At 38.7% G+C, this 11293-nt stretch overlaps 1 protein-coding gene across 1 annotated transcript in view; it reads right to left on the bottom strand.

The window, feature by feature from the left end:
* The window catches only part of sult4a1 (sulfotransferase family 4A, member 1), an 18658-nt gene extending 9344 nt beyond the window's left edge, over positions 1-9314 (bottom strand). The window contains exons 1-3 of the mRNA XM_088406607.1: positions 8768-9314; positions 7753-7883; positions 6802-6882 (exon numbers count right to left, since the gene is read on the bottom strand). Of these exons, the coding sequence (XP_088262733.1) occupies positions 6802-6882; positions 7753-7883; positions 8768-8936 (381 nt within the window). The 5' untranslated portion in view covers positions 8937-9314. The remainder of the gene's footprint in view (positions 1-6801; positions 6883-7752; positions 7884-8767) is intronic.
* Positions 9315-11293: the final 1979 nt, after the last annotated feature.

Consider the following 11293-nt stretch of genomic DNA (forward strand, 5'->3'; position numbering starts at 1 on the left):
CAAAGCCATTGGGCAGGAACCATCCGACATTCCAACCAAGTGGACCACAGACGGCCGATCTCCTAACCCGCGATGGTCGATCAGCGCAGGACCAAATGGAGGCGGTCAAGTCAACCCTCACCATCTAGCTAGCCCCCTCTCAGAGCCGGGACAAGAAAAAGGAAAATAGAACAAAGCTGCAGACAGGCTCAATTAACTAAATGCTTTTGAATATAAATGTGTTTTTAGTCGGGATTTAAAGATTTCTACTGAGGTGGCTGCTTGAACTTCCATAGGTAGGGCATTCCATAGTACTGGCGCGCGAATGGAAAATGCCCTTGATCCTGCGGACTTCTTTTTAGCCCGTGGGGTCGATAGCAAACCAGCATTTTGTGATCGAAGTTGTCGGGACGGAACATATGGTGATACTAAGTCGACGAGATAGGAAGGAGCCAAACCGTGTAAAATTTTATAAGTAATTAACAGCACCTTAAAATCACATCTCACGTGTATTGGAAGCCAATGCAGGTCAGCTAGAATCGGAGTAAAATGATCGAACTTTCTCGTCCTTGTCAATAGTCTCGCTGCTGCATTCTGTACAGACTGCAGGCTTTTAATGTAGGACATGGGAAGTCCAGAAAACAAAACGTTACTATAGTCTAGGCGCGACGTAACAAATGCATGAATTAATGTTTCTGCATCGCTAAGAGAAAGAATAGGGCAAATTTTAGCTATATTGCGAAGGTGAAAAAACGCCGTTCTTGTCATGTTATTAACATGTATTAGAAAGGAGAGAGTTGAGTCAAATATCACTCCGAGATTTTTTGCAGAACTACTTTGGGAAATAGTACAGTTTTCCAGGTTCAATGTGGTATTCTTAATCAAGTGCTGATGATGAGCAGGGCCAATAATTAACATCTCTGTTTTACTAGGGTTGAGAAGCAGAACATTGGAAGACATCCATTGTTTAATCTTGGCAAGGCAGGCCTCCAGTTTAATGCACTTGCACGGATCTGTTATTTCTAAGGGCATATAGAGTTGGGTATCATCAGCATAGCAATGAAAACTAATAGCATATTTACGTATAATATTGCCAAGAGGAATCATGTAGATGTTGAACAGTAAGGGACCAAGTACTGACCCCTGCGGGACACCACATGAGACGGAGAAAGATTCAGAGATCGCATTGCCATAAGAGACACTATGCGTCCTTCCCCGGATGTAAGATCTGAACTAAGAAAGTGCTGATCCCGAGATACCAACACATGATTCAAGACGTTCTACAATAATATGATTATCATTAGTGTCATATGCTACACTCAGGTCAAGCAATAATAATATTGATGAGATGTTGGAATCCATGGCTAAGAGAAGATCATTCGTCACTTTTACAAGGGCTGTCTCAGTTGAGTGGTTGGCCCTAAAACCTGACTGAAGGAGTTCAAATCTATTGTCTATCATAAAATTGTTAAGCTGTTGTGCTACAACTTTCTCAAGAATTCATGGAAGGTGTGACACTGGCCTATAGAGATTTTCAGGATCTAGGTGAGGTTTCTTAAGTAATAGTTGAATGACGGCCATCTTAAAAGCTTCAGGTACAATGCCAGAGGAGAGTGACAGGTTGATAATATTCAAGACAGATGACCTGATATAAATATTTCAAGTATCGCACAACTCTCAAAAACTGCTTTTCTTTTTTTAAAACTTATTTTTTATTGCTTTTTCCTTTATACAACAAACATCCGACAAAGACAAAGCACATACACATACACACAAAAAATAAAAAAAAACTACAAAATAAATAAATACATAAATAAATAAATAATAGCTGGAAAAAAGAACCCGCTGGATTGCTATGTCTCTACAGTATGTTTTGTGATGCCTTCAATGTGGTAGATCTCGTCTTGTCGGCAACATATAAACAGTCCATTTCTCCCGACATTTTTCCTCTTCGGTCCTTATCCTGTGAGTCAGTTTCTCCATAACAGATATTTCAATCACAATTTTCTGCCATTCATCTTTTGTTGGTGGGTCTGACTTATACCACTTCCTTGTGATTGCTTTCTTACATGCAACTAACAACATTTTCAATAAATATCTGTCCTCCTTTAACACCTTACCCATTATATTCCCAAAATACAGTAACATACATGACCTAGGTACACTGTAACCCAAAATTCTGATAATAGTCATGAGAACATTTTCCCCAGAAGTTAAGATCTTAAAAACATGTGAGTGATCTACTTCTACATCTCCGCATTTCCTCCAACATGGATGTGGTACATCTGAGTCTTTGCTGCTAATTTTTGGTGCGATGAAGAACCTGATTAAATTTTTCCAACAATATAACCTCCAGGTCCGTGATGATGTAGTGGATTGTTGCGATTTACAAATTTGCAACCAGTCGTCCTCAGAGATGCTCACACCAAGCTCTCCTTCCCATTTCAGCCTGATATACGAGGTCGTATTCCCTCTTCTCTCCGTTAGGTGGCCATATGTTGTGGATATTATTCTATATTTATTTGAATTATAAATTCCAACAATAGTCCTGATTATCCCATTTTTTTCCAAATTTACATTGTGTTTCATCTCATTGTCATACAAATCCCTAATTTGCAAATATCTAAAATGGTCACAGTTGTCTATATTATTTTTTTGTTTACTCTCCTGAACTCATGAAATTCCCATTGTTTATAACCATACACATTGCCGTTATTTCACTCAGAATCCATTGTTTAAACTCCGTGTCAACAGAACCAGGGGTGAAACATCGATCATAGGCTATCCACCGAAGCAGTCCAAGCTCCTTCTCCAGTTTGTACTTTCGTACTATATTAAACCACAGTCTTAGTGTAAACTGGGTGACGGTATCCACCTGTTCAATCCTACCCATCGTTTCCTCTCTATCTCCAATAAGGCTTCGAATTTCCCTCCCTTGTCCAAATTGTTCTATATTCTTCCATTTGGCAACATAGTTTTCATCACACCAACAGATCACAGGTCTAATTTGCGCAGCATTAAAGTATTCTCTGAAATTTGGCTTTGCCAAGCCACTCTTGACGTAATTTTGTCCCACAATCTAAATGGTTTTTCAGGTATCTCAATGGGTAGAGATTGAAACAGGTAAAGCAGTTGGGGGAGAACACTCATTTTTATGGTCTCTATTCGTGAACCAATGTCTAGTGGGAGGATAGCCCACCTATCCAAATCATTCCTAATATCCTGATCCAGTTTGGCATAATTAGCTTCATATATGTCGTCAGCTCTTTGTGATAAAGTGACCCCAAGATATTTCATTTTTGTTGCTTTCCAGTTCATCTTATATTTTAACTGCATGTTTTTGGATGGTAAGTAATTGAATGTTAAGATTTGTGTTTTATTTATATTAAGTCCGGAGCAGAGGCCAAATGACTCTAGTTGGTTGATTAATATGGGAATGCCTATGTCTGGATCCTCCAAGAAACACATCACGTCGTCTGCGTAGAGTCCGATAATGTGTTCCTCTCCCCTAATGTTTATCCCGTTAACATCTCTGTTCTGCCTAATCGCTCGTGCTAGGGGCTCTATGAAAATCGCAAACAATGTCGGCAAGAGACAGCAGCCCTGCCTAGTGGATCGCTCTAGAGCACTGGTGTCAAAGTCAAGGCCAGATCCGGCCCACCCCCTCACTTTTTGTGGCTCTTAAAATGCTGATTTGATTTCAGGTTTCTGACTAAAATACCAAAATTGCAAGTTGTCTTTAACTTTTAAAAATTTGGGGGAAGAAAAACATACATTATCTTATTCTGCAAAGCTCTTTTGAACAGTTTTTGCCAGCTTCTGATATCAAATCTTGGTAAATGTGTGATCAACACACTTAAAATGTATTTGAATTCACAGTCATTCCGGACCCAAGGACAAGTAGACATAGGAGGCATAAAGCTCCAGGTTGATCTGCCTGTTGATTGCAGCCTCGCAGTCCTGGTGGAAGTTCTGTCTCACCTGGGAACTCATTTTTCTTTGTACTGAGTGGTCTTTGTGAGCAAAAAAAGGTCGAAACGATCTTCAAATGACGTGTGTCCCTCTGAAAGAAACTATCACTATAATGCGGCCCAAAATAAAAATGTGTTTGACACCACTGCTCTAGAGCTATACTCTCAGTCAAACTGCCATTTATTCTTATTCTTGCAGTTGGATTTTGATAGAGTGATTTAATACATGTAATAGCTTTGTCATTAAGTCCAAATTTCCCAAGGACCTGATATAAAAATGTCCAGTTCACACTATCAAAAACCTTCTCTGCGTCGACTTATTAGGGCAGCACTGATACGTATTTTCTTTTCGCATATAGTTAATAATATGCAAAGTTCTTCTTATATTATCGGGTTTGCCGTCCCTTAATAAAGTCTGTCTGATCCTCATCGATAATATCACAGATAAATTGTTCATACCTTTTTACAATAATGGAAGTATATAATTTGTAATCTACATTTAGTAATGAAATGGGTCTATAATCTGCAGGAGTTTCACTATTGTTTTTCTTGGGGATCACTGAAATGATCGCTTCTCTCCAGGATGGAGGTATTTCACCATGTTCAAATGTATAGTTAAATGACCGTTCCAGAAGTGGTATCGGTTGGTCACTGAATGTTTTGTACCATTCGGTCGATAGGCCGTCACTGCCAGGAGATTCATTTGTTTTCAGTTTATTCATTGCTGTCTCTATTTCTGCTCTTGTAATGGATGAGGTCAAAATGTCGTTCTGATTTTCCCCAATTGCTGGTAAATCTAATTCGGCAAGAAAAGCTTTCATTTGGTCCATGTCAGTAGAAGGAGGTTCATAAAGTTGTTTTCAATATCTTTTGGTTCACAAATGATCCGGTTTGTACTAACATCCCTCATCTTGTGAATTGTCCGGTCAGTTTTCTTAATCTTTTTACCAATAATTTAGTAGCTCTCGGCCCTACTTCATAACATGATTGTTTTAGCAATCTTGTCTTCTTTTCAATTTCCATTGTTAACATACCGTCTATATTATCCCAAATTTCTTTCATTCTTTGGAGCAGCAGGTGATCACGTGTAGTTTTATGTTGTTGTTCAATTTCAAGCAGTTTTTTTCCTTTCCTTCTCATAGACTTCCGTTTTGGCTTTTTTTAATCGCAGCAGTCTTTGCAATAAGCTTTCCTCTTATCACCGCTTTAAGAGCGTCCCACAAGATTACCGGGATAACCTCTCCATTGTTATTTTCTTTTTCATACATCTTAATGTCTTCTCTTATCTCTTCCACTGTCCGTTTTTGATTTAATATTCCAACATTCAACCTCCATAATGTACTTCTCTCCGGCACTTTTAAATTGACTTCAAGATAAACTGCACAATGATCCGATATATCTGCTTCTTGAATTTGGCACTTCTTTACCATATACAATTCATAAAGAAATAGTCAATTCTAGCGTAGCTGTCATTTAGGAATGAGTAGTATGTATAATCTCTCTTATTTTTTTATTCGTATTTGTTGTATCCAAGTTACCATTCAATACAATATTAAAATCTCCACCACATATCAGTATCCCCTCCATTTCCAATATCATAGTATTGAACAAGGTTTTGAAGAATTGCTTCCCACTGTTGGGTGCCGCATATACATTAACCAATGTCACCATTTTGTCCTCCAGTTTTCCTTTCACAAGAATAAAACTCCCTTCTTTATCAGTAATTTCTCTGATATATTCAAATCTAAAGACATTGGGGATAAGTATGATTACGCCTCTTTTACATCCCTGGTGATGTGAACTGTAAAATGAGTTTGTGAAGCCAAACCTCTTAAGTTTCTCAATTTCCTGTCTGGATAAATGAGTTTCCTGTAAATATATAATTTGTGACTTATCCTTCCTTAATTTGGTCGTTTCACAGGGTTATTCAAACCATTAATATTCAACGACAATATCTTCATATTATAATCTGACATTACTATTTAAAGTGTTTATAGCAATCCAGCTCAAAACACAAAAAACACAACTATAATACAACATTCGAACACAAGTGAACACAAAACAGTGTGACTCCCCAAAAAATGATGTATTTAAACATCCTAAAAAGTCCCTGTTGGTGGGAGGAGGGCAAGGTGCCTATCTGTTGTAGGAGCCCTCCCTAATCGTGGGAAAAACCCCACACATACTAGAACTGTCCAACATTTGGGCTTAAAAGAAAAAGAGCAAAACAAACAAACAAACAAACAAAAAAACACCATCAATAATGCTTCTTTTAGCTCAAGGCAAGCTGACTCTTGATCAGCAATTCGGGTCTAGCGTTTTGACTGTAGCTCCAACAAAACTTCACCTTTGAACTCCGTAAGGTTGTCTTTCAGAGCATTTTTAATGTCGTCTTTAAATTCTCCCAGGTCCCGTCTCACTTCTTTAAATTCTTTTGATAGAAAAGCCAAAGCTTCGAGCAGAGAGTTTTCACTGGTGGTAGTTGTAGCATTAGCTTCACCCGTTACACTCCGTGTTTAGCAGACTAGGAGTTTTGTGCTGTTGCACTCATTTTCATACTTCGTTTAAAATATTTCCTGTTCTGTTTATAATGTTAGGAGGTACTTTTTGGAAACCGACCAAGCAGGAGCTCGTCACTATGCGTCTGTCCTCTCAGCTGCCTCCAAAAACTGCTTTTCAGCTTTTCAGATATAACTCAACCAAAAATGTGTTCCCAATTGTTTTTCGTTTACATCACTAATTTCGTAGCATGGCCATATTTTAGATGTTTGGTGCAGAGAACTTGTTGGTGAATAGTGCAGTGGATTTTATGCTTTTTCCCTGACTTTGAAGGAAGCAAAATAAAACTGACCTTAGCCTCTCCGTTGTGAATTCCTGTGGGAAGGAATCGATAGGGTAGATGACTTTTGATGAGACGCGGAGACGTGAGCTCCTGTAGGTATGGAAAAATGTCAGGTTCATTTGTCAGACATTTGTAAGAAATTGTACACAAAAAAGGAGACAAGGCAATCTTCCCAACTCATGCATGAGGGGAGCGAAGAGGAACCGGCCAAGGACAATTCTACTGCGCTCTGCCAATCTCTCCGACTCCCGTTACTTTTATTTGTTACAGAGATCCCTAACTACATGAAGGTCCCGGCCCTCAAGGGGCAGGGAAAAACGCAAGTCTATGGCCGGGACCTTGTGTACTTGTCCTTCTATGTGTGAGCATGTGGGTGAGAAACTAATGCATGTATGAAAAAATACGTAGCGAAACATTCTGATAATGCATAGCAATAACATCGATAAGAGTCACAGGTGTGGGAACGCTCCGACTGGCAGGCTTGAGCGGGCTTCCTTTTGCTTGAAAGAAAACAATGACGAGACAGTTCTTTTCCCACAAACAGTGCACTCATTCTCCCAGCGTACCATCAACATACCTAGCAGTACATCAGCAGTTTATTCATTCATTATTATCATTCAGTATGTGTTTATTCATTCACGCAGCTAAGCATTTCTTCATTGCGAGCATTAATATTTTGTAGCAAATGTATAATCACTATATCTATAACTATTCTAACAATAATTATTCTAACAAAAAAAATAAAAACTATTTCAATTTTTTTAAAGCACTCAAGTACAGGTAAATCTGGTCTACAGAATACTTAACACTGATTCCCGCCCTTTAGATATGAAATGATAAGAAATTTGTAGCGAGCCAGTCACTCCTTCACTTCAGAGAAGGCATCCCAGAATGTTTTGCTGTGTGCAAGTGATTTATTCATTCAAATATTCAACACAACCATACTTTGTCTTACAGTACCTTAATGATGTCCAAGCCCGGTTGAGGGTACTCCAACACAGGTAACTGCTCATCAATATTCATAAGGCCAATTTCATCCGGGTCTGCTCCTTGACTCACAAGATACACAACCTCTTGAAGTAGACTGGTGCCTAAAATTAAAAAAAACAAAACACACATAAACACACATAACAAGAATAAAATTGACAAAAAAAGAGACAAAAACTGAATTGGGAAGTGGTTTGGTTAATGTTTCCACCGTGTTAACGTTAGTGTGTATGTGCTCAGATTGCTAGCAGCAAACGATTGCCGACCGCTGTGATTTCGTGGGATTAACATTTCACATTTCTGCAGAGCATCAGATCTATTTTATATAACAGCTGTAATATAAGTGAAATGGACTTTCACTTATAGCGTTTCTACCATGGGTACTCAAAGCGCTTGATGCTAACTAGTCATTTACTACCGACTGATGACGCAGCATCAGGAGCCACCAAACAAACATACTGAAAAGTTGTGTGTGTGTGTGTGTGTGTGTGTGTGTGTGTGTGTGTGTGTGTGTGTGTGTGTGTGTGTGTATGTAGGGGGGAAAAAACACTTTTTACTATTATTTTACAGCTGTGATTTTTTTTTGTGATACCACAATATTCTAACTGTCAGTTTTCACCTGTTATCTGAGTTTGGTCATGTGACCTTCACAAGCTGAGCTGTGATTTGTCGTTACAACTGTGTTACCAATTTCAGGCACATGATAATCTTGCTCCATTGCTCATATTCTGCAAATATAATATTATTCAGAATGTCTGTATTGACTACAGGGCTGCATAAAACATGTTATTGTCAGGAAAAATTGACTTCTCCTTTATGGAAGGATAAAAATCTGGTAAGTTCATAAATTTTAAATGGGAGATTTAAATGGCATCAAATGAAACAGTAAAATCATCAAATATGTGTTAGTGTGTCGTACTATAAATATAGGAGTGTGCGCGTTATATTCTCCTTTTGAAACCAGTGCGGCATGCACAGTGTTGTTTACCCGATTTGGGGTAGGTGATAATCCATATGTCGCTTCCTCTGAGGGAGAAGTTAGCGATTTCCTCCATCTTTCCTCTGCAGAAAGGTGGCAGCCGAATCCCATCAAACTCAAAGTATTTGCTGTCATATTCAATCGGCGTGCTTGGCGTGTTGACTTCACTCTCCGCCATCGTGGGACGAAATTAACTCCCGACTTCAAATGCAAACGAGTGACGCATAGGATGCTGCGTTCGACTTGGAATGCGCAGCTTCTTTCCTGCTTGCAGAGCGAATCGTATTCAAGAAAAATGACGTAGCGGGTTCCCAGCAGTCTGTTTACCAGGCTCAAAGAAGCGTAAACCTGCGCATATCCACTCGAAGCTGTAAAGTACATCCAGTAAATTCATCCTTTTTTACGTTCTCTTTCTGCTTTCAGTGCTACTTAATGTTCATTCACATTGGCGTAAAAAACACACACACACACATACACACTCGGTCATTTACAATGCTTTCGAAGCGTGCAAATAAATACCATGCACTTATTCATCTGATGAATCATCCCGATTTTACGGCGGTTTAGATTCAAAGTAGAAAAATATGGAGGACCGGAAGTGCCAAATTTCAATAAAGGAATGTAAGAGTATTCAATTAAATGTTTGATTCATTCATTACAACTTTTTATTTATTGTTTATATTTAATAAAAGCGTAATTAATGAAATGTTTCATTCATTAAGTGTCATTCTTTAAATAAATATGTCATTGTTATTTTTTTAATAAGTAAATGTCTACTTAATTATTTTCACTGAGTAATGAAACATTCAACTAATCAATGCCACTTTTAAGTAAAGAAATTTTTGTTTAATTAATGAAACATTTATTTTATTCATGTAGTTGTCATGTTTGATCAAACATGATGAATAATGGTGATTTCAATATTGACCAAACTAATTGTGATTATTATTTTGGACTTAATCATTACATCGAGCACATGACGCCCCATGAAGCTTTGAACCATGTGCATACCAACTGGCTGCAAAGCTTGATTCACTCAGCGCCTTTTGGTCAACATGACAATGTATAACGGCGTTGTTAACTATAATTGGCACAGTCTCCACAACAAAGTCAAGTTTCAAGGCTAACCGCATTCTGAGGGCACCAATTGCCTTTTTGGGAAAATGCTCTTGAGAAGGTCAAGGGTGACTGAATTATCGGCTGACATCCCGATCACAGACCAGGCTTCTAATCAAATGGCCAATTGTCAAATTCCAGCCTGTGGTGACTCGTCAGATGCCACACCAAGCTGCCCCAACCTGCTGGGGAAAAAAAATAAACAGAACACAGAACCACAAAAGCACCACTCCTTTTTAGGTGAAGTTTATTTGAGATTTTACTTGGAAATATCTGTTTATGGTTATCCATTTTTCTTGTCTAAAACCTGAGATAAATCACCAAATCAAAGGTGAAAAAATTTAACAGATATTGAAATAAGTATTCAAACATTTGCATGAACAGTACAAATAAACACTTCATGGCGCATTTCAGTCTTACATTTTGGCAAACCACAACATGACATTTCACTCAGTTCTTCATTCAGTTCTTTTTTACAAAGGTGTTTTAACTTTTACTCGACTGAACAAAAATAATGTATCTGATGGATATGTGGGTGCAAAACTGCTCCATTGTTATCACATGCTTTGAATCACAGCACGAGGGGAAAGTAGAAGTATTTGCAGAGGAAATGAATCCATTGTGGAAACACAAGGAAACATTTGAATTTTGTTTGACAAATGTGGCCAATCAGAAGGATTTATTTTCCGCAATTAAGTGTTTGTTAGAGATTTGGAGAACGAAGCCGATCGTTTGTTTATGTCTACTTGAACTCGGATTCTCTGCAGCTTCACTGCTGGACTCCAGGATTCAAACAGGTCAACAAATTGGACGTATCTTCCATCATGAAATCCGATCAACCATGCTTTCATGTCATCTGGCAAACACGGGTCCCCCCACAACAGCCCAAGCACTCAGAATGTGTTTTCTCCCACCTCAATTTCCCAGCTGTATTTTCCCGAGCCCAAAGCAGAACCAAGAACATCGTGATAGCGCATTGACCTCTCTGGATTATTGACACTGTTGGAATTTTATTTCTAAATCAACATAAACTCAAGTTAGTAATCTGACTCCAATTTGTGACCTTACCCAACTGCCACTCATCCAACAATTTGCACGCTCGTTCTGCAATAGAAAGGTATCAGGAAGCCGGCATTTTCACACATGAGTGGATTTATTCCTAACACGCAGATCTAATACAAGCACCTGGGTCTCGGGTCCCTCTCAATACAGCCCTGTACGCCGCTGTTGCCACCAGCAGACGTACTCTCATCCGAGTTGCCCAGCAATGAGTTATACTACACAATATGCAAATGGAACATGAACAAAGGCATCCTGGCATTATTTTATTGGCTATGTGTATACTGCAGTTAACTTTAGCTTGCTTTCATTGGTCTTTCTTCCCTTGCAGAATCGCTTGCTTACTCCTCCTGGTTGTAG

The sequence above is a fragment of the Hippichthys cyanospilos genome, chromosome 22 (assembly GCF_059441005.1).
Source record: "Hippichthys cyanospilos isolate Australia breed blue-spotted pipefish chromosome 22, RoL_Hcya_1.0, whole genome shotgun sequence".
Lineage (NCBI taxonomy): Eukaryota > Metazoa > Chordata > Actinopteri > Syngnathiformes > Syngnathidae > Hippichthys > Hippichthys cyanospilos.